The 21,109-nt window shown below is 49.8% G+C and overlaps 1 protein-coding gene across 6 annotated transcripts in view; it reads left to right on the forward strand.

The window, feature by feature from the left end:
* Window positions 1-354: 354 nt before the first annotated feature.
* Window positions 355-21,109, forward strand: part of CPNE5 (copine 5) — a 90,940-nt gene continuing 70,185 nt past the window's right edge. The window contains exons 1-3 of one of the 6 annotated variants that reach the window (XR_008994487.1): window positions 355-1,082; window positions 19,055-19,095; window positions 19,842-19,888. Coding sequence is in view for 3 of the 6 variants with exons in the window: in XM_057494351.1 (XP_057350334.1) it covers window positions 988-1,082; window positions 19,055-19,095; window positions 19,842-19,888 (183 nt within the window). In the remaining 3 variants the exon portion in view is untranslated. The remainder of the gene's footprint in view (window positions 1,083-19,054; window positions 19,096-19,841; window positions 19,889-21,109) is intronic. The other 5 variants (XR_008994488.1, XM_057494351.1, XM_036916171.2 and 2 more) reach the window with 5 other exon arrangements.

Genomic DNA, 21,109 nt, shown 5'->3' on the forward strand with positions numbered 1-21,109 from the left:
ACCCGTTCCCTGGTGGTACGCACCCTCAGCAGAGCCTTAAGCCTCTGGGAGTGGCGGCGTCTCTTTTGCACACGTCCTTCCCAACCCCCGCCCCGCACAGACCCTCCTCAAACAGACGCCCCCCGATTCACACAACGCTCTCCCTGCCCCGGTATGGAGACCCCTGAGGGGGTGGGGAGTGGGGGGCGGGCGCAGATGGAGGCGCGCACGGCCGGGGCTATCTCCGCTCGTCACCCCCGGGCTCCCAGCATCTGGAGCCGCGTCCCCACGCGCGCACACACGCACTCAGACTCACACCCGCGCGCAGACCCCGCCCGCGGCCCCTCCCAGGCCCCTGCGGGCGCCCCCTCCGGCGCTCGCTCGCCCCGCACGCAGCCCGCCCGGTGTGGCGGGAGGCGGCGGCTTCGGGCAGACTTGACTTTCCCGTAGCCCGGGAGCCCCGAAGCCCGAGCCGGAGCCAAGGAGGCGGCGTTCGCAGCCTCGTCCCCAGCCCCGCCGTCGCCGGCGCCGAGACCCAGCGAAAGGCGGCGCGGTCCCGGCGCCGCGCTGCCGGCGTCCGGCCGCCCCCGCCGCCCGCGCCCCAGCCGGCCCCTCACGCCTTCTCCCCCTCCGGCACTCCTGCCCGCACCCGAAGCTGTACGTCCCCTGCCCGGGTCGCTCTCCACGACTCCGCGCGTCCCTCCTGGCGCCCGCACCCTCCGCCTCTCCCCGCCGCGCCCCAGCTCCCGGGGCACCTTGCCCCTCTCCGCTGGGCCCCCAGCCTCCTCGCCGCGTCACCCGCACCCCTTCCTCTATCCGCGGTCCCCGCTCCCTCCGCCCCCCTTCCCTCGCTCACTTCCCACGCCCCTTCTTCGCGCTCCTCTCTCCGCCCTTTGCCGCCCAACCCCGGCTCCGGAGTTGGGGGAGAGTCCACGGTTTCAGTCGCTCTGGAGGAGGCATGAATCGCGCAGGGATTGACTAATTTGGGGTGGGGGGGTGCGGTGGGTGATGGAGCAGCCCGAGGACATGGCGTCGCTGAGCGAGTTCGACTCCTTGGCGGGCAGCATCCCGGCCACCAAGGTGGAGATCACCGTGTCCTGCAGGTGAGCCGCCCGCTGTCCGGGTCCCCCTGCGCCACCCCTGGACCCGGAGCCCCGCGGCCCCTGCCGCTTCGACCCTACCTCCGCACGCCCCCTTCCAAAGTGTCCTCTCCTATAGGACGCGCCCCTCCCTCTCGGCAAGAGCCCCGGCCCAGCCGCCGGTGGCAACCGCGGAATGGGAACCCAGGCTTGGGGTCGTATCCGGGAAAGTTTGCACGCAGGAATAGGGGGTCCAGGCGCCCAAGTCGGGAGAGGGAGGTAGTCAAAGGCTTTACCAGTTTTTGCACAGGCTATTTCTGATCAGTCCCTCCCCAAATCGAGAAGAGAGTGATTTTCCTCATCTCTTCCAGATGTGCCCCGCCTCTGCCCTGTGCCCTCTTTTCCTCTCTTCTTCCCCTTCCTTTGCCCCCCATCCTCATCTTCTCCTCTCCCACTGCTCCCACCGTCCTAGACCCCAGGACTCTAAAGCCTTTCTTCTCTTCAGCAACAAAACTGACTCTTGGAAAAGATCAGATTGACTCATTCATACATTCATACTGGGGTGTGGATACCTGATAACAACTTAAAGTGGCACCATCAGACAAACAATAACTTGGGTACAATACCTTAAGCCAAAGGACTAGAACACTGAGTGTGGAATTTTGGAGTCCAGCAGGGGAGGGAGAGTAGTGTTTTTGTGGGCTACTACCCCCAAATTCTCAGTCATTTCACAGTCTTTGGGGGTGACTTCTCTAAAAGCTGGGTCTCCCTCAGGTTCTAGCTGAGGGGAAGGCTGCCCCAGGCACTAAGGGGATACAGGTGGGGAAGGAGGGATTTTTCCACAAATCAGTTGCCCTGTGGCTGGCCCAGGATCACTGCCTTGCTGGGACTGTGAGGAACTCTGTGACCCAGGTGTAGTCCACTTCATCATCCCGGAGATGCCATTTCCCCTGTCCCAAATGACCACAGCATTTCTGGAGTCCTGGCTCTACCCAGGTTCCAAATTGCCTGCCCCATCCTCTCCCAGGACCTTCTTTGATCAGACCCTTCAGCCACCCTCATAGCCCCAACCCTGTATTCCAAAGTTGTGACATTAGGGAGGTATTGACAGAGCTAGAGGAGCTTGGCTGGGGTGTGAGGGAGGGAGGGATTTGGGGGGATTTGAAGGTGAGTGAGAGTGAGGGCCAGTGAGGTGGAACGTCTCTGCCCCCTAAGCCCAGCCCTTCAGGGCTCTGGCGATAACTCCCACGTCTCCCCCATATACACAGTGCTGTCAGAATTATCTCCAGATGCCATTTGGATCTTGCGATTAATCTGCTGGGAGATTTCCAATGGCCCATTAGCTCCAGTCTCACCTCCTCAGCCTTCAGCAGCTGCCACAGCCTGCCCTCCCTTCTCCTGGGGCACGTACATCCCTGCATCTGATGCATCTTCCTAGCCCTCAGTCATGCCTGTGTCAGAGCTGTCTAAGGGTCCTTCTCATCTCCCAGCCTCTGAACAGCCCAGTCCCCATCCAGATTTCACCCCACATTCATCTCTGCCAGTTCATTTCCCCACCATCTTGAAAAGCCTGGCCTCATGCTCCCCTTCTTCCAGCCATCTTTCTCACCCATGAGACACCCAGCCAGAATCATTGTCTTATGTGTCCCCTGGGTCCTTAGTACTCAGCCGGGGCCATGAGGTCAGTCATATACTAAGCACCCAACCTGTGAAGACAATTCAGGTGTGTAGACATCATCCCACCTCCACCAAAGCAATCACGGAAGCATTTGAGGGCAGGGATCCCCACCTTGACTCAGAACCACGGATCTTCTACTTCAGGGGAGAGTAGAAAGGCAGAGAGCATTGGAGTCAAGACACCTTAAAACGGAATCTGCTCCACCAGTTGAGGCAAACTTTTAGCCTTGGTTTCCTCCAACTAAACTTGGTTTGTCAAGTGCAAGCAATGAGCCTGTGTTTGCTTAGAACCCTTTTTGCCGAGGTAACTGTCTTGCTTGAACAGGTGGCTGGCACCCCGTTTTGTTGAGAGGTACTCAACAAATACTGTTGGAAGAATTAACTTAAAAGAGTAGAGGGTCCTGAAGCACCCAGCATACTACTTTGCACTTCCTTGGCACACAGTAGGTGCTTAATAAGTAGCTACAGTGGTGACTGTAAGGCAATAGCTCTTGGCCCCTCTTGTGTGCTCTTTGGAAATGGAGGTGTCCAAAAGGCTCAAACCTTCTTCCTAAGAGATGTGGGGGTGTATCTGAGTTCCTGGGGGATATGAGTCTGGGATCAGCTTGGGTGTCCATTCCTTCTCAGGGAACATGACCCATCAGCCTGAAGAGAAGTTCACCCAGGCCCTGCTTCTACTTTTCTGAAATCCAGAGGGTGGGGAAGTGGGCTTTGGTAGGAAGGGGGTTTGGAGGGAGGAGAAACCTGGAATAGAGAGGGGGGAAGGGTGGGAGGTGAGAAAATGCTCTGGGTGGACTTGAAACTGTACATCATCTTTTTGTCTCAACCAGGTCCAGCCATCCAGATTTTAGAACAGAGAGAGGGAGAGAAGGAAATGCAGGAGAGGAGGAGGAGGAAGAGCTGCACAGAATGGCTTTCTCTAGCATATTCTATGCTCCATTGTCACCAATAAGGAGACTCAAGTCCTCCCCTGCATCCCATGGTCAACACTAACTGGGCCCCAGGGCAGGAAGCTGTGGGTGCCCTTGCCCAGAGCATCTAGGTGACACCTGCTGGTGGGCAGGGAGCAGCAGGGCAGGCAGAGGGGTTGTTGGGGTAACTCCAGAAGGCTTTAGAATGGGCAGCCGGAGATGAGTGGGCCAATGTAGCATGACTGGGAGCCAGCTCCTTAGAAAGGTCCCTGCCACCTCCTGTAGCCCTAGGAACTCCCTCTTCTTGCCCAGGGGAGGACCTGACACCCTGCCATGCCTAGCCTAGGGCACTCCTAGTTGAGCAAAGCTGCCTGGTACAGGGGAACATCTGAGCCCCAGCACAGGAGCACACAAGTGTGCATTGAAGACAGATGACACTGTGGGATGGGCAAGTTAGGGCCCCTGCTTCCCGTAGGGTATCTCTTGGGCTAATCTATAGTTTACTCCTAAATGGTTGTTTTTATTGACTGTGGTCAACTCAAACCAAAAATTTATTTTAAAGCCTGTAGTTATTTGGCTCAGTGGTTAAGAACATGAGTTGTGGGATCTGTTCAAGCCCCAGCTCTGTCCCTGTGACCTTAGAGAAACTACTCAACCTGTGCCTTGGTTTCCTCATCTGTAAAGGAGGCATAATAATTCTTATCACAGGAGGATTAAATAGATTAATCCATGAATAGTAGTTCATGTTGCCTACTATTTGACACCTCAAAGTAAATAAAAATCTGTCTCTATCACTGGGTCCCAGGGTTTATATGGATCCTGGAGAACTCATCCAGCTGGAGATTCTTATTCCCACCCTCCCCACCTCAGTTTATTGAGATCTCTTTGAAATTCTGTGTACATTTAGAGATTCTAAGAGATTTTTTGGGAAGTGAGAAGGGTGGATCATTTGTGGAAGCAGATACCAGCAGCCATTGTAGAAGGTGTGAGCCACAAGCTTCTCCTTCCTCTGATGGTCTGTTCCAGACCTTTCCAGTCTTTGTTAGCCTCTTTGCAGACCCAATCAAAACTTACCTCTCCAGTGTCCCATTCCCCAAGGGCCCCACTATTTTTCAGGTCTCTATGTGTCGTTGGATGTAGGGATCCAGACCAGTGTGTTAGTTTGAAAGCAATTTGCGTTTTGTTATGTAACAGGAACCCTTTGCCCTTCCGCAGGGTCCTCCTGGAAGGAGCAATGCACAGTTCCATGTGGTGGGGCTCCAGAGACCCATAGGGAAGGCAAGAAGGGGAGAGTCCAGAGGCAGGCAGTTGCTTAGCCTCCTAGAATCTCTCAAGCAGCTGCCCTCTCCTGGAGCCAGGATGGGGCCGGTGGGCAACTGCTGCCTCTGCCCCAGAGGTGTTGTTTTCTGCTGTCTGTTGATGCTGGTGTTTTTGCTGCTCTGGGGCCCGAGAGGCTGTGCCATGGGCTTCTCAGGAGGAGTGTGAATGGGCTTTGAGCTCTTCCTTCTAACACAGGGCAAGGCGGTTTGGGGGAAGGAGGAACTTGGGGGCAGTGTGGCAGCTGTCAAAGCCAGTACTGGGAAAAGGAAGTGCACTGAGCCGTTGAGTATGCCAAAGCACCCTTTAGTGGAGCCATGGGAATAGTAACAGTGGGATTTATCAAATGCTTAGTATGTGCTAGGCCCTTTGTATCTGCATTCAGATAATCATATGCAATTACCTATAGTGAACTGTTTTTGACCTGTTCAAATAGCAATTTGGTTCAAACTAAGATTATTTATTAGTTTTCAATTGCTACCTAATGAATTACCACAAACCTAGCAGCTTAAAACAACAGCAGTTTATTATCTTACAATTTCTGTAGGTCAGAAGCCCAGGCGCTGCTCACTGGCTCCTCTGCTCAGCGTCTCCCTGGGCTGAAAGCAGGGTATCTGCAGGGCCTATGATCTCAGCTGAGGCCTGGGGCCAAGCCAAACTCATTAGGTTGTTGGCAGAATTCAATCCCTTGCAGCTATAAGGTTAAGGTCCTGTTTTCTTGCTGGTTGTTGGATCAGGGTGGCTCTTAGCTCCTGGGTACTGACTGCCCTCAGGTCCTAGCCACATGGGCCTCTCACACCATGGCTGCTTACTTCTTCAAAGCCATCAGGAGAATCTCTCCCCAGTCTTTTAGACTGTTTTGTATAAAGTTAACAGTAATCATAAGACTGACCATCCCATCAAGTTCCCAGGTCCTACCCACACTCAGGGGAAGGGGATTATGCAGGCTTGTACAACAAGGGCAAGAATCTTGGGGATCATCTTAGATTTCTACCTACCCCAATTACTGTTTCTTTTTAACCTTGCAATAATCCTATGAGGTATACGTAGTAGTTCTCTTTTTTGCTGATTAGGTAATCAGGGCTCAGAGGGGTTAAGGGACCTGCCCAAGGTTACATAGTATGTTTTAGAGAAAGGGATCCAAATCCAGTTTCCTCAGACTTCAAAGCCTTGAGGGCTTCTGGAAATTGGGGATGAGGTCTCCATGAGGATCACAGTAGGGGTGTGGACACCAAATAGGAGGTACAAGAAATAGGTGCTCTCTCTCCCTCCAGGCTTTCCTTGCTCAGGGATGCCTCTGGGTCTGGGAGGCAAACCCAAAACTGGAGGAATCCCCAGAAAGTAGACACCAGAGGAAGTTGCAGGATGGCCACCAGTCATGCATGGGATACAGACCATATCGTGGTAGCCCACCACCCCTCTTCTCCCAGCCCATAGTTTTCCCTGCTCAGACCCAAGGCCATCACTGGAGATGACCTACCATGGGGAAGAGGGCATGAAGGAGGTGAGGGGGATAAGGCTGGAAAACTGAGGCACACACAAGTCCGGGTTAGCTAGGGATGCTTTGGCTACAGATAACAGAAAATCTGATAGTGATTCAACCTGAAATATGTTTTTTTTTCTCAAATCAAAATGAGTTTGGAGATAGATTATCTCAGTGCTGGTTTGTCAGCTCACTTTGCCATCAAGGACCCAGATACCTTTCTACTCTGTCACCATCCAAATGGTGGGCTTCATTGTTACAAATTGCTGCTTCTGTTCCAGGCATCACAACTGCATCCAAAACAGGAAGTAAAGCCCAAGGCCTTCCTTTGAAAAGTTCTTTTAATCTGGAAAGCCCAATCCATGCCAGAATCTCTCAGCAGACTTCCCCTCCTATTTCAATGGCCAAAGCTGGGTCTTGTGTCCACTCCTAGACTAGTATATGAGTTAGCTTGGGTGGCCAAAACAAAATACCGTAGACTGAGCAGCTTAAACGACAGAAATTTTTTTCTATAGTTATTGAACATGGAAGTCCGAGATCAGAGTGCCAGCATGATGGGGCTCTGGTGAGGACTCTCTCTTCCTGGCTTCTCACGGCCACCTGCTCACTGTGTTCTCACATGGTAGAGAGAGCAAGCTCTCTGGTGTCTTATAAGGGCACTAATCCTATCATGAGGGCCCCACCTGCATGACCTCAAATAACTACATATCTCCCAAAGGCCTCATCTCCAAATACCATCACACTGGGGGGTAATGCTGCAATGTATATTTTGGGGGCTTACACAATGCAGTCCATAGCAGCAGGGGACAGGAGCTACCTTCTCTGACTTAAGGGTGTCTCCATCAGATATCTGAGTCAATGTGGACTCTGTTAGCAGGAAGAGCGTGAGGCATGCTTGCTGGGTGAACAGCCATGGCCACTGCCACAAGGAGGCTTTCCGAGTGACACATAGGCTAGCTGAGCTCCCTGGGCCTATGAGGGGCCTAGAGTTTGGTTTCTCCAAGGGCTGGTTCCTTAGATTTTCTTGCGGTCGGCAGACAGTCAGTTTTAGGTGACTGGAGACTGATTTTCTAAGCACAGCTTGGCTGGACCCCTGATCACCTCTCTTCCTGCCAGTTTCATGGGCAAGAAAAAAAGACAGTGGGATTTCAAAACATTGCAAGGCACCTCTGTCCCCTAATATCCCTTGCCTCTGCTGGCCTAGCTTAGTGCCTGAAGGTCCCAATAGGAGAACTTTATGCCTTTGAGTCTTGAAGATTCCTGGGCAGGACACTGAAAGTCAGTGCAGTTCCTGGCTTACCTTCTCTGAAAGCTTGACCAGGTCATTTAAGTTCTCCATCCTCAGTCTCCCCATCTGTAAAATGGGGGAAAATACTGGTCTTGTCCATATCCTACACAATTGTTATAAAGACAAGAGAGATTATATTTGTGAAATTTTATATAAACTGGAATGTGCTAAGTAAACTTAATAATGGTAATGGGTACCAATAACTGAACACTACTGACACATTCATCCATTTGATGATAGTAGTAAGCATTTGCTATTGAGTCTTCTCTGTGCCAAGCACAGTTTGAAGTGCTCAGGATATAGTGGTGAACAAGATAGACCAACTGCTCTCTCATAGAACTCACACTGGCAGTGTGGGCGTTCAGGTGGGTGGAATATAAACAAATACACTTTTTATTAAGCCAATAATGTATGACAGAGATAAGTGGTCTGCAAACATGTCTGTGGTGGTTGTGGATGCTTTAGACAGGATGGGCAGGTGACATTGAGCTGAGAGCCAAAGGGGGAGGATCTGGAGGGAGGGTGATTCAGATAGACAGAATAGCAAGTGCAAAGGCCCTGTGGCAGAAAAGACCTTGGTATACTTGCAAAATGGCAGGGAGGCTAGTGTGGCTGGAAGGGTGTGAGAGGTGGGGGAGTGGAGGAGGATAATTTCAGAGAGGAAATGGGGGTGCAGATCATTGTCTTGTGACCCTTGCTAAGGAGTTGTTTTTTTTTTCAAGTGAAACTATTACTCTTACTTTTTTTTTTTTTGAGAGGGCATCTCTCATATTTATTGATCAAATGGTTGTTAACAACAATAAAGTTCTGTATAGGGGACTCAATGCACAATCATTAATCAACCCCAAGCCTAACTCTCAACAGTCTCCAGTCTTCTGAAGCATAATGAACAAGTTCTTACATGGTGAACAGTGCAAGAGCAGTAATATCACAGAAACTTTCGGTTTTGATCATGCATCATGAACTATAAGCAATCAAGTCAGATATGATTATTCATTTGATTTTTATACTTGATTTATATGTTAAGGAGTTTTATTATTCTAATAGCATCTGGTGGGGGTGGATTGGTGAGCAGAAGTAATATGACCTGATTTGCTTTCTGAAAAAAATTTCTCTGGTTATTGTGAAGAGAATGGACTGGTGGTGGGTGGGGAGAGACAGGAATTGAGGCACACTGTTAGGCAGGAGGCCACTGCAGTATCCAGGTGAGAAATGATGGTGATGGTAGAGTGGGGAAGATTGAACAGATTAGGGATGTGTTTTTGAAGTAGAAACCTTAAGACTTGACAAATGGGACAGGAGTGGGCATATGGGAGAGGGGGATCAAGCATACTTCCTACGTTTCTACTTTAAGCTGTTGGCTTCACAACAACTGCAGAAGGCAGGTTGTGACCCCATGCACAAATGAGGAAACTGAGATTAAGTAGCTTGTCCAGGGTCACAGAATTACTGTGTGGCCATGTGGAGCTTCCAGTTTGGCTGCATCTGAGGCCAGAGCTCTTGCTCTCTTCCCTCTGCCATGCAGCATGGGAGGGACAATAATAATAATAATAATAATAATAATAATAATAATAATAATAATAATAATAAATGCAAATAACTGGAGAAAGGAGAGCTCTTTAAGCCATGTGAAAATTGCTTTCTAGACCTTGGCGAGGTGGCTTGGCAGGGAGACAGTGCACGCGGATGAGGAATGGGATCTGAAAGGGGAGATGGGTGAGTGCCAGGGGCTGGGTGCCAATGTCCCTCCCCTCCCCAGCTCCTTCCTCGCCTCTTCCTGGATTACTGCTGCCTGTTAGGAAGGGAGCAGGAAGGAGGAAACGGAGAGCCCTCCAGTTCTTCATCTTCCTTTGGGAACAGCCCCAGTGAGGCTGGGGGCAAGAAATGGGCGTGAGCATGTAAGAGCCACGTTGGCTGAGACGGCTTTGGGGGACCCTGGGTTTTGCAGATGCCCTTCCCCCATTCCCCTGGCACCTCCAAACGGTGTTGGGATTCCGAGTTCATTCTCAGCACAAGCCCTGGCAAGCTGGGTGACAGTGTGTACACCTTTCGGCTGCAGCTGCCCTGCTTGTAGAATGGGGCCATGTCTGCCTCCTGGCATTGATATGAAGGGTGAACAGGGTATCACAGGTTAGGCACCCAACAAAGGATTTGGTTCAGATTACATTTGTGATTAATGTCAACCCTCTTTGCCTGCTTGAGGGGTGTAACCAGATGTTTGGTGTTGCATTGCTCAATAGAGAAATGGGCTATTGCTTGTGGGTCCCCAAGCTCACGGGTCTCTGGGGGCTCCTCAGGATTCCTGTTTCTCCCCTATGGTTTCTCACCTGTCCCCATTCTGCTCCCTTCAAGGAAGGGCACCCAGCCAGATGGGCAGTGATGGGCAAGGGTATGCAAGCATTCAAAGTCCTGCCTTAGCCCAGCATTTGGGAGCAGGGCAGCAAGAACATGGGGCATCTCTAAAGCCACTCAGTTCTCTGCAAGCCCTTAGTGAGAACTTGCTGTATGTTAAGCACTGAAGTGCAACTTACTCTGTGCCAGACACCATTCTGACTATTTTGCATATATGAACTCTATTAATTCTCAAAAAAACCCTAGGAGAGAAGGACTGTCATTACCCCTACTTTACAGATGGGAATATTGAGGCACAGAGAGGCTAGTAAGAGGCAGAACTGGGTTTTGAATCCAGCAATGAAGCTCCAAGTCTTTGCTCTCAACACCCCCCACGTTTTGCCAGAGGTTGGAGGGATGCTTAGGGAGGATAGCTGGGAGAAGATAAACCATCCTTTTTTTTTTTTTTTTTTGGTAAATAATTATTTTTTATTGAAGGGTAGTTGACAGTATTATACACAGATGTAATACACAGTATTACATTAGTTTCAGGTGTACAACACAGTGATTCAACATTTATATACATGATAATTCTAGCTACCAGCTATCACCATACAAAGTTGTTACAATATTTTGACTATATTCCTTATGCTATACATTACATCCCAGTTACTTATTTATTTTACAATTGGAAGTGTGTACTTTTTTTTTTTTTTTTTTGAGAGGGCATCTCTCATATTTATTGATCAAATGGTTGTTAACAACAATAAAATTCTGTATAGGAGAGTCAATGCTCAATGCACAATCAGTAATCCACCCCAAGCCTAATTTTCGTCAGTCTCCAATCTTCTGAGGCATAACGAACAAGTTCTTACATGGAGAACAAATTCTTACATAGTGAATAAGTTACATGGTGAACAGTACAAGGGCAGTCATCACAGAAACTTTCGGTTTTGCTCATGCATTATGAACTATAAACAATCAGTTCAAATATGAATATTTGTTTGATTTTTATACTTGATTTATATGTGAATCTCACATTTCTACCTTATTATTATTATTTTTAATAAAATGCTGAAGTGGTAGGTAGATACAAGATAAAGGTAGAAAACATACTTTAGTGTTGTAAGAGAGCAAATGTAGATGATCAGGTGTGTGCCTGTAGACTATGTGTTAATCCAAGCTAGACAAGGGCAATAAAACATCCACGTATGCAGAAGATTTCTCTCAGAACAGGGGGGTGAGGTTCTAAGCCTCACCTCTGTTGATCCCCAATTTCTCACCTGATGGCCCCCCTGTGACTGTGCCTGTCTTAGGTTGTTCCTCCCTTGAGGAATCTTACCCGTCTCTGGCTAACCAGTCATCTTCCGGGGCCATACAGGGAAATGTAAAGTTGGTAAGTGAGAGAGAAGCCTTATTGTTTGAAAAGGTTAGCTTTTTACTTCTTTGCATATTTATGCCCTGTTCCTTCTATGTCCAGTATTTGTCTTGGGGTATCTTTACCACTTGGAAGAATTATGATACTCGGTAAATTCGATATGAGGCACGAATTCTATTTAAGGGTTGTAATTAGGAAGGAAGAAGAAAAGCTATAGAAGTAGCAGACGGAAGAAAACATGAGAAGATTGATTATTTCTTTGACATATCTTGTAGAGTAACTTCAGCATGTATAGGTTTTAAACTACTAATTAAATTGCGCACACACATTAACATAATAGGAGTACAGTTACATAACCAAAGCAGATCTATAATTACCAGCCATCTCCAATGAAACCAAGAAAACCAGTTAGGCACCCTAGGCATTTGTGAAAACTTATCTATGATATGGTGGATATTGTCCAATTGAACTTCAACAGTCTGAGAGAAATCAGACAAATTAAAACAACCCATTCCTGGGGACTGTTCACATCCCATATGTTCTTTTAACAGTAGATAGTCTGTGGTTGTAAGATTTTGGAACGCTACAATTTGCATTTCTCCTAATTCTTGGTTGAGTTCCAACAGTATAGATCCAGTCAAATTTGTTGTTTTACTGTATGCACAGGCCAGCTTAGATATCTCTTTCTTCATTCCCATGGCAAGTCCAGGAACCGGTGGGATGAGTGCATCTACAGCTGTAGCAGTGCGTGGATCTTTGTTGGGGTTTTTTGATGATCATCTTCTGGCATGAGTCTTCCCGAGAGTGCTGATGTTGGAAGTTCTTTTTCATATCGTATCTTAGTTCATTTTCGGGGTAGCCAAATTAGGCTTTGATCCTCTGTATAAACATAAACAGACCCTTTGCCTACACTTTTACATGCCCTTTATACCATTGTGTAGAACTCATTGGAGGTCACCACACAGGAACTGCTTTTTTTTTTGTTGTTGTTGTTATCATTAATCTACACTTACATGATGAATATTATGTTTACTAGGCTCTCCCCTATACCAGGTCCCCCCTATAAACCCCTTTACAGTCACTGTCCATCAGCATAGCAAAATGTTGTAGAATCACTACTTGTCTTCTCTGTGTTGTACAGCCCTCCCCTTTCTCCCACCCCCCCATGCATGCTAATCTTAATACCCCCCTTCTTCTTCCCCCCCTTATCCCTCCCTACCCACCCATCCTCCCCAGTCCCTTTCCCTTTGGTACTTGTTAGTCCATTCTTGAGTTCTGTGATTCTGCTGCTGTTTTGTTCCTTCAGTTTTTCCTTTGTTCTTATATTTCACAGATAAGTGAGATCATTTGGTATTTCTCTTTCTCCGCTTGGCTTATTTCACTGAGCATAATACCCTCCAGCTCCATCCATGTTGCTGCAAATGGTAGGATTTGCCCTTTTCTTATGGCTGAGTAGTATTCCATTGTGTATATGTACCACATCTTCTTTATCCATTCATCTATCGATGGACATTTAGGTTGCTTCCAATTCTTGGTTATTGTAAATAGTGCTGCAATAAACATAGGGGTGCATCTGTCTTTCTCAAACTTGATTGCTGCATTCTTAGGGTAAATTCCTAGGAGTGGAATTCCTGGGTCAAATGGTAAGTCTGTTTTGAGCAATTTGGTGTACCTCCATACTGCTTTCCACAATGGTTGAACTAATTTACATTCCCACCAGCAGTGTAGAGGGTTCCCCTTTCTCCACAGCCTCGCCAACATTTGATAAACCATCTTTTTAAAACCTTTTTAACCTCATGAATCTCTTGGGGAATCTGATGGAAACTCTCCAAAAAAATGTGTCCATATATGCCAATATGCCATGCTTTTCTTACAGTTTCTGGGTGTCCATGGTCCAGGAGAAGCTGAGGTCCAGTGCTCTTACAGCACAGAAGGGTCTGTGCTGCAGCCAGTCATTGCTTAATGCATCCTTGCAGCATTTATGGGCTTTATTTAGAGACAACCAGGATGTGTGATGGTCAGGTCACTGAGCAGCTCAGCTCAAGAACAAATGTCTCCCCCCTCAGACTGGGGCTTCCCGAGGGCAGGGCCGTGTCTCCCCTTGGACTGGGGCTCCCTGAGGGCAGGGCTGCATCTGCCCCTCAGACTGGGGCTCCTCAAGGGCAGGGCTGTCTCCCCTCAGACTGGGGCTCCCTGGGGGCAGGGCCATGTCACCCCTCAGACTGGGGTTCCCTGAGGGCAGGGCCGTGTCCCCCCTCAGACTGGGGCTCCCCAAGGGCAGGGCCATGTCTTCGCTCCCCTAGCTTCTACTTCCAATTCTTTTAAGCTTCCCAGGTGGGAGGGTGTCATCCTCAGGTCGCCCCCTTAGCACCAGCTAGGAGCTCTCATGTCAGCCTGTCTGCCTCCTCCCTGTGTTGGGAGTCCTGCTTGGAGACTTCTGCCTCCACTGCCCATGGTCATTCTTTGCTGCCACTGAACTGGGAATGATCCCCTGGGGGAGAGTGGAGAGGGAAGGGGCCCTCAGCTCTGCTTCCGGCCTTGATTTAAGGAACAAAAGAAGGCAAGCTCCAGGCTGCCTTGTGGACTGCAGAAGGGTTTTATGCTGTTTTGGGGAAACAGTACATTTTGCCTGTTGGAAAAATTTCTCTTTGAGCTCTCCGAAGACAGAAAGTGGAGAAAAAGCACTTATGGTCTGGTGTCTCCACCTTCAGTCCCCTGCTTTGGGGCCGAAGACCTGGTTTCTTCCCCTCAGCTTCTTACTGGCTGTGTGCCTGTGGGCAAGTCACTCACCATCTCTGAGCCTCAGGGTCCTCAGGGGATGGGGTGGGGATCCTGTAAGGGCCTACAGGCAGTGCATCCATGTGTGCTTGTTGCAGTGGGGGATGCTGAGGCCCTAAGGCCCAGATCCAGACATGTGTTATTTGGACCACTACAATGTGTGTATCAGGGGTCAGGGGATGGGTGAAATTTGTTTAAAGATGGTCTCTGGGGCCCAAGAATCTTCCTTTTTACAAATGGGGGCAAGGGCAAGTCCCAGGAAGTGAAAGACCCATTGCTCATGGGGTGAAGCCACTGTCTCAGGGCCAGGACAGTAGGCTCAGTGGACCCCAAGGCTTCTGTCAGGACAGGCACTTGGGACAAAGCACAGATGGGGCGGGTGTGGATGAGGTGAGGGATCAGGGAGGGATGTAGGGTGCAGGGACCTAGGCAAAGAGGCAGAGGGTCCTCCAGGCTGAGATGGGGAAAGGAAGGGAGGCCACGGAGGAGGCTGAGGCTGGGGTGAGGGGGCTGCTCTCAGCCAGTGGGGGGTTCAACATCATTTTGCATTGGGGTGCCAGGAGTGTGTGTGTTAGGGTTGAGCCTCCTTGGACCGGTGAGAGTGGCGATGGCTTATGTGCCCACCCTGCCTCTCCTTAGTCAGCAAGTGTGGGACACCCACCAGAAGAGTGACTGCTGTGCTCAGCTCCAGGCTGCTGCTGAGTGACTGTCTAATGAGCTTTATTGAGGCCAAGGCGCCACAGCAGACCTGAGGAAGGAACTGTGTTTAGCCCCACTTTACAGATGTGGGAACTGAGGCACAAGGAAGACAAATAACTTGACCAGAGCTGGGTTGTGAACCCAGTTTGTCTGATTGCAGCCTATGCAGCCTATGCACTTAACCATTAGGCTCTATAATCAAAAATAAGCATAGGGGCTGGCCCAGAGCATGACCAGGCACCATGCAGTTGGGGAGACAAGAGCTTTGCTCACCCACACGGCCACATTCTTTTTGGTGTTCCGTCATCCATCCAACTGGCCAGGCCTCTGCTCTGAGTCAGGTGCTGGCCTGCAGCAGAGGTGGGGTAGCTGCCCCAGAGGAGCGCACAGCTGGTGTGAGAGGCAGATGTACCCCTCATTTTGCAGCTCAGGGTGTGCTGAGTATAGTGGGGGGTCCTGTAAGTCAAGGATTGCCCACTACAGGCCAGAGAGAGCTCAGGGGAGGGGAAGGAAATAGTTGTTGGTCAGTGTTTGCCCAGAGAAGGTAAAATCGAAGAGGAAGGATAGGAATGGTATGGTAAGGATATGGAATAGTATGGAAGGATGGTAAAGGTAATCTCAACAGAGCAGAGGGAAGAGGGTTTGCATTACCCCCAGGTGCCATGGCCAGGAAGACCCATGCCCCAGGCCTCAGTGGGAGTCCTGAGGTCACTGGGCAGGGAGCCACTGAAGCTAGATGGCTGGATTCTGTTTCCTAGTCTAGCACTGTGCCTCTTGCCCAGGTATGAGGTTGGGCAGGGCCAAGAAAAGCCCCATTTATTTCTTGCTTCTCTTTGAAGGTAGGAGCCCATCCTAACCTCCCCCAACCCCAAGGCTGAGCTCCAAGGTCTCGCTGTCTTTCTCACTCGCATAGATATCTGGAACTAAGCCTGAGCTCCAGAGCCACACCTGGAAGAGACTACACCTTGGGCCAGTCAACTGCCCTCTCTGAGTCTCATAGTCCTGAGTTGTAAAGGAATTGGAAATGTGACCTCTGAGGTCCCTTCCAGCTGGAACATTATAGGATTTTATGTAATTATAGAATTCAAAGATAAACCCCAGCATTTGCTTTAGTAGAGAAGTCCCACCCCCGACAACCCTTTTTATTACATTCAAGGTCTTCAGCATGCCTCGTGGTCTGCTACGGTAGTCATCTTTGGTATTAAGGCATTTTGTTCTTTTTTTTTTTAAATCAAGACAGATGCTCCTGCCCCCATGTCTAGCACACTGCAGGACAAAGTGGTCAGCGCAGGTGTAGGTCAGCCCACCTTGGTGTGGATGAGCATACACAAAAGTGATATCTTACCTGAAGCCCCTTCTGCCTACTTTTCAGAGCTGTCTTAGCTATCACTGCACTGGGCTGCGAGGTTCATCAGATGGCTTCCAAAGTGATGGCTAGCTGGGAGCCTGTGGCAGAGGGATGGTGGGGTCAGTAGAGGGGTTGTGTGGCTGTGCGGTCATGGAGGGCTAGATGGGGATGGCTGCCTTGGGGCAGAGGCCGCTAAATAAAGACACTGGGATGGAGAACGGGGATGTCTTTCTCTGGGACATCCTGGGAATCTGCTCAGGGGCTGGAGCTGGGGTGATTCATAAGCACCATCTGGGGCCTCCCCAGGCAGTAGGGGATGCCCGTGCCAGCACCAGGCTGCATCTGCTGCATCTGTCTGTCTGTCTATCAGGCTTTGGCTCCCATCTTGGGATGGGGGTCATGGGCAGTGGGGTTGATTGTGGAGTCAAGTTGCCAAGACAGGCTGTCACTCCTGATGGCTTCAGGGATGATGACCCAGGATAAGGTCCCCTTCTAAACTTCTCTGGCTTGGTCACTTCTTGCTGTGGGGTGTGGCTACTCCCTGCATCTCCCTGGGCCTTAGTCTCCCCCTCCTCAAGGAGAAGATGACCCTGCGGGTCCCATCCAGCTTTGACATTTGGAGTTAGCTCTCCAGAAGCCACCCAGACCAGTGCCAATTGTTTCTCATTTCTGGGAAAGGGTTCAAGGGGCACTGGGGTCCACAGGGGAGTGTGGGAATGGAGGAGGGAGGTGAGAACACCCCTGGGGACATCTGGAAGGGAGGTGGGACAAGGCTGAGAAGGCTGGTGAGAGCAGAGCTTAACTTGAGGGCAGTGTGAGAAGGAGTGGGCAGCTCACAGGCAGGAGGACTCCTGGGCTGCCCCTTCAGGGTGAGGTGTGAGTGGGCCCTTGCCCAAATCAACAAGGGTCTTTAATGAGTAGATCTCCTGGTGGGCCCCTGGGGATTGGTCCCATTGGTCCCTCTGGGAGACTGAGAAGAGCACCCTCAGAGCTGTCCAGGTGTGGAGGTGGGGAGGGCAATGTGGAAGCTGGGTATTTATCCACAGTTTATGCCCATCATTGATTGAGGGTTACTCTGGGAGCTTAAACTTCCTGACATTTGCAGCCTGGCCTGCCAGAGAAAGCCCTTGGGAGAGAAGCAGATGCAAGTGGAAACCATGGATATGTACAGAAACTAGGAAGGCTGAGGAGATGGGGTAGGGCATCAACAATCTTCAAGGCTGGCACTATTGTCTCCATTCTATGGATGAGGAAACAGAGGTTCTGAGAGGTTGCATCACTTTCCAGCCTAAAACCAAGCTCCCAGTGGGCTATGTTGCTTCCTGACAGCAGTAGGTCACTGTAGAATGAGGGACAGGTGTGCAGGACATACCCTCGCCTGATCTCCACTTCCACATCTGTAAGATGGGGTGATGCCAACCTAATACTCACCTTTCAGGGCAGCGTGAGGGTTGGGAGCTAATATTTGCAGGCCAGTTGGCTCAGTGCCTGGCCCCCCATTGAGGTACAGTGAGTGGGAGCTGTTTTGCTCAGAGGCAGGGCTGGAGGAGCTCAGCACCTGTTCAAAGACCTCAGTCCCCAAATGTGTCCATCATCTTACTTCAGTGCCTTCAGGTCCGATTATCAGGGCTGTGTGTTGTTAGCTCTGGCCTTGACCACAGAAGGACCCTGTTCAAATGAGTCTGCATCCCCCTGGAGGTGTAATTCATTAACCTGTCAGCACAGATGAGACAGTCAAATAAACTGGCTGTAAGTAGAGCCCTGAAAGAATGAGACACTAGATGGAAAAGTTTTTTTTTTTTTTAGAGGAGGAAATTTTATTGGATAAATGTAATAGATTTTAAAATGTAACAAAAATTGTCTATATAACCCAGGAACTCCATTTTATACCAATATGCAGGAAATAATCACATTATGGAATCCATGTGTATCACTTGTAATTATTGTAATTCATTACATTTGTATTTTAGTAGTCAAAATTTAAGCTGTATTTCTTTTGTGAATCTAATTCCACCAGTCAATCAAAAATTATTTGTTGAGTCTATGCTATACTGATCTGATACCTTTAATTATTGATGATATTCTTTTATCTTTCCTGTTTTCTGTTTGTTAGAAGCCTGTATTTCCACATGCTTTCTCATGTTCCCAAAAGAGATTAGCTAGTTTTTGGTTGGTCTGTTTGACTTTTTTTGGAATCTAACATTTCTCTAAACTTCATTTTATTTCTCTCTTTCTAAAAAATCTTTATTTTTTGTTTTAAATTAAGGTATCATTGATATACACATTTATGAAAGGTTTCACATGAAAAACATTGTGGTTACTACATTCACCCATATTAACAAGTCCCCCCCATACCCCAATGCAGTCACTGTCCATCAGTATAGTAAGATGTCACAGAGTCACTACTTGTCTTCTCTGTTGATTACTTTATTTTATTTTGTTTTATTTTGTTTTATTTTATTTTATTTTTGAGAGAGAGAGACGTGGTAAGAATTTCTAGGATAGGCTAAGACATTGGGCAGACTGAGATTTGGCCCGAGAGTGGGGGTTGCAGGAGTGGGGCATGCACAGCGATGGCAGGGGTGGGAAGTGCGGTCCCTGCTCCTTAGAAAGCAGTGCTGAAGAGCCTCCAGGGCAGCTTCTGTTTGAGGGGCGGGGCCTCCTGCTCTTCCTGTTTTGCCTGAGGCCAAGGCCCCAGGCAGCCTCCTGGCCTCCGTAGGGGCCTGAACTTCCTGCCAGCCTGCTCTCCTCAGGCTGCCCTAACTCCTCCTCTTTCCCTTTTTCAGGAACCTTTTGGACAAAGACATGTTTTCCAAGTCTGACCCACGTAAGTCCTGCTCTGACAACAATAACAGTGACAACAATAGCAAGACACCAGGACTGTGCCCTTACCGAGCGCTGACTAGGTGCCAGGCACCGTTGCAGGTGCATCCAGGCTGTTGAACGCTGCACCGATACTGTGTGAAGGAAGAGGACTGGAGGCTCTGACCCTTTCCAGTCCTTATTCTTGTGAGGCCTCAACACAACTGAGCGGGGTTGGGCGGTCAGGGTGTCTGGAGCCAGAAGTTCTCGGGCCCAGGGAAAAAGCCCCAGTTGGCTGTGGTCTGGGGGAAACAGCACTGATTTTGGAGTCCAGGGTTGCAGCCCTGAGCAGTACCACTCAGTGTATGACCTCGACAGGCCATTGGCCTCCTCTGAGCCTCAGTGTGCCCATCAGCAAAGTGAGGCTGATGATAGTGAAGGGCCTCACAGGGCTGCCTTGGCTCTGAAGGGGTGATTCGGGTTTCAGATGCTCTTTCCCGCCATGCCTCTGCACTCAGTCTTCCATCAGACCCTCCATAGCGCTCTGGCATAGATGCGAACAGCCCCTGACCCCCTCCCAACGGGCTCCCCTTTCAGACACACCTATGTTCTAGGCCCCCTTCTCTAAGCCAGTCTCCCTACTCACCAGATCCAATAGTTTTACCCAGGCTTGATTTTCCTGAGGCAGCTTCCCTCCAAGCCCTCCCCATTGGGGCCCCCATCTTCTTCTTGGCCTGGGGTGGTAACCCTTTTCTTTTCCTCTCCCCACAGTATGTGTCATGTATACTCAAGGGATGGAGAACAAGCAGTGGCGGGAGGTAGGTACAGCCCCTTTCCCACTGGGCAGGCCAGCCTGTCCCTGACTGTCTGTCTGTTTACCCAGCTCTGGAGGCATCTTACGTTATATGCTTCCAACTGCAGCATTTAAGCCCCCCGAAGAATAATAAGACGATCAGGCGGTGGAGTCTTGTCCCTCCTTGTGCAGGAAGAAACTAACGGGGGAGGGAAAGTTCCTGCCCCCTAGGAGCCCCAGTCTGAGGGGGGAGACAGCCCTTCCCTTGGGGTGCCCCAGTCTGGGGAGACAGAGGGAGTCTGAGTGCTTCCTCCAAGATCTCCTTGTCTGGTGGCCTGGAACATGCATGCAGCACCCGCACCATGTTTCATCCACAGTAGCTTCCCACGGTTTCTGACCACTGTGAGCATTCAGTTAGTGATTGTCCTGCTCAGAAACCTTCAGGGACTCTCCTCTGCTTTGAATCAAGTCTCAGATCCTTTAGCCCAGCTTCCAAGCTCTGCCAAGAGCCTGGAGAGTCCCAGATGACATGATGAGAATGAGAATAGCCTGGAAAGCTTCAGTAGCTCAGGCTTTACCAACTGACCTCCTCTCGTTGGTGGCCTGCCCAGAGCTGTGCCATCACCTGCCCGACTCCCCTACCCGCAGGCATGGCAGGAGCAAGCTTTGAAGCGGGTGAGTTGGTCCATAGAGCGTGTGGCGTATATTTCCACAGGGGCTAGGCTAAAGTTTACTTTTTTTCTCTCTCTCCAAGACTGTAGGCCAAGTAAAGCATAAACCAGATTGCTGGGGAAACACTTAGCCTATTTAAGTGAACGAATTACTTTTGAGGCCTTTTGGCCAAGCTTCATAGAAAGCGGGAATGTGCTAATGTCTTAGTGATTCATTCAGGAAAGTCTGGAAGGGCCTGTGGAGAAGGACATAGCTCCACTCGCCGTTGACTATATTCTGTAGTTGAGACTCGTCTCCCTTTGGGTCGGGGTCTGGTTGTCAGTACCACCCACCCCTGTGGGGTAGAGCCCAGGAAAGGTGGGAGGCCTCGGTGACAGATGCACCTGTTCTTCACTCCTGGCCCTGGCCCTGTCAGGAGGTGGGACCTGGATAAGTTGCCTCTCTATGCCTCAGTTTTCACATATGTACTATGGGGATAACACCCACCTGGTAGTCTCATGGTGAGGGTGAAAGATAACGGGTGTACCATGCCTGATGTGTAGCCAGCACTCAGTAGTTGTTATCGTACAGCCTC

Source organism: Manis pentadactyla, chromosome 16 (assembly GCF_030020395.1).
Source record: "Manis pentadactyla isolate mManPen7 chromosome 16, mManPen7.hap1, whole genome shotgun sequence".
NCBI classification, from domain to species: Eukaryota; Metazoa; Chordata; class Mammalia; order Pholidota; family Manidae; genus Manis; species Manis pentadactyla.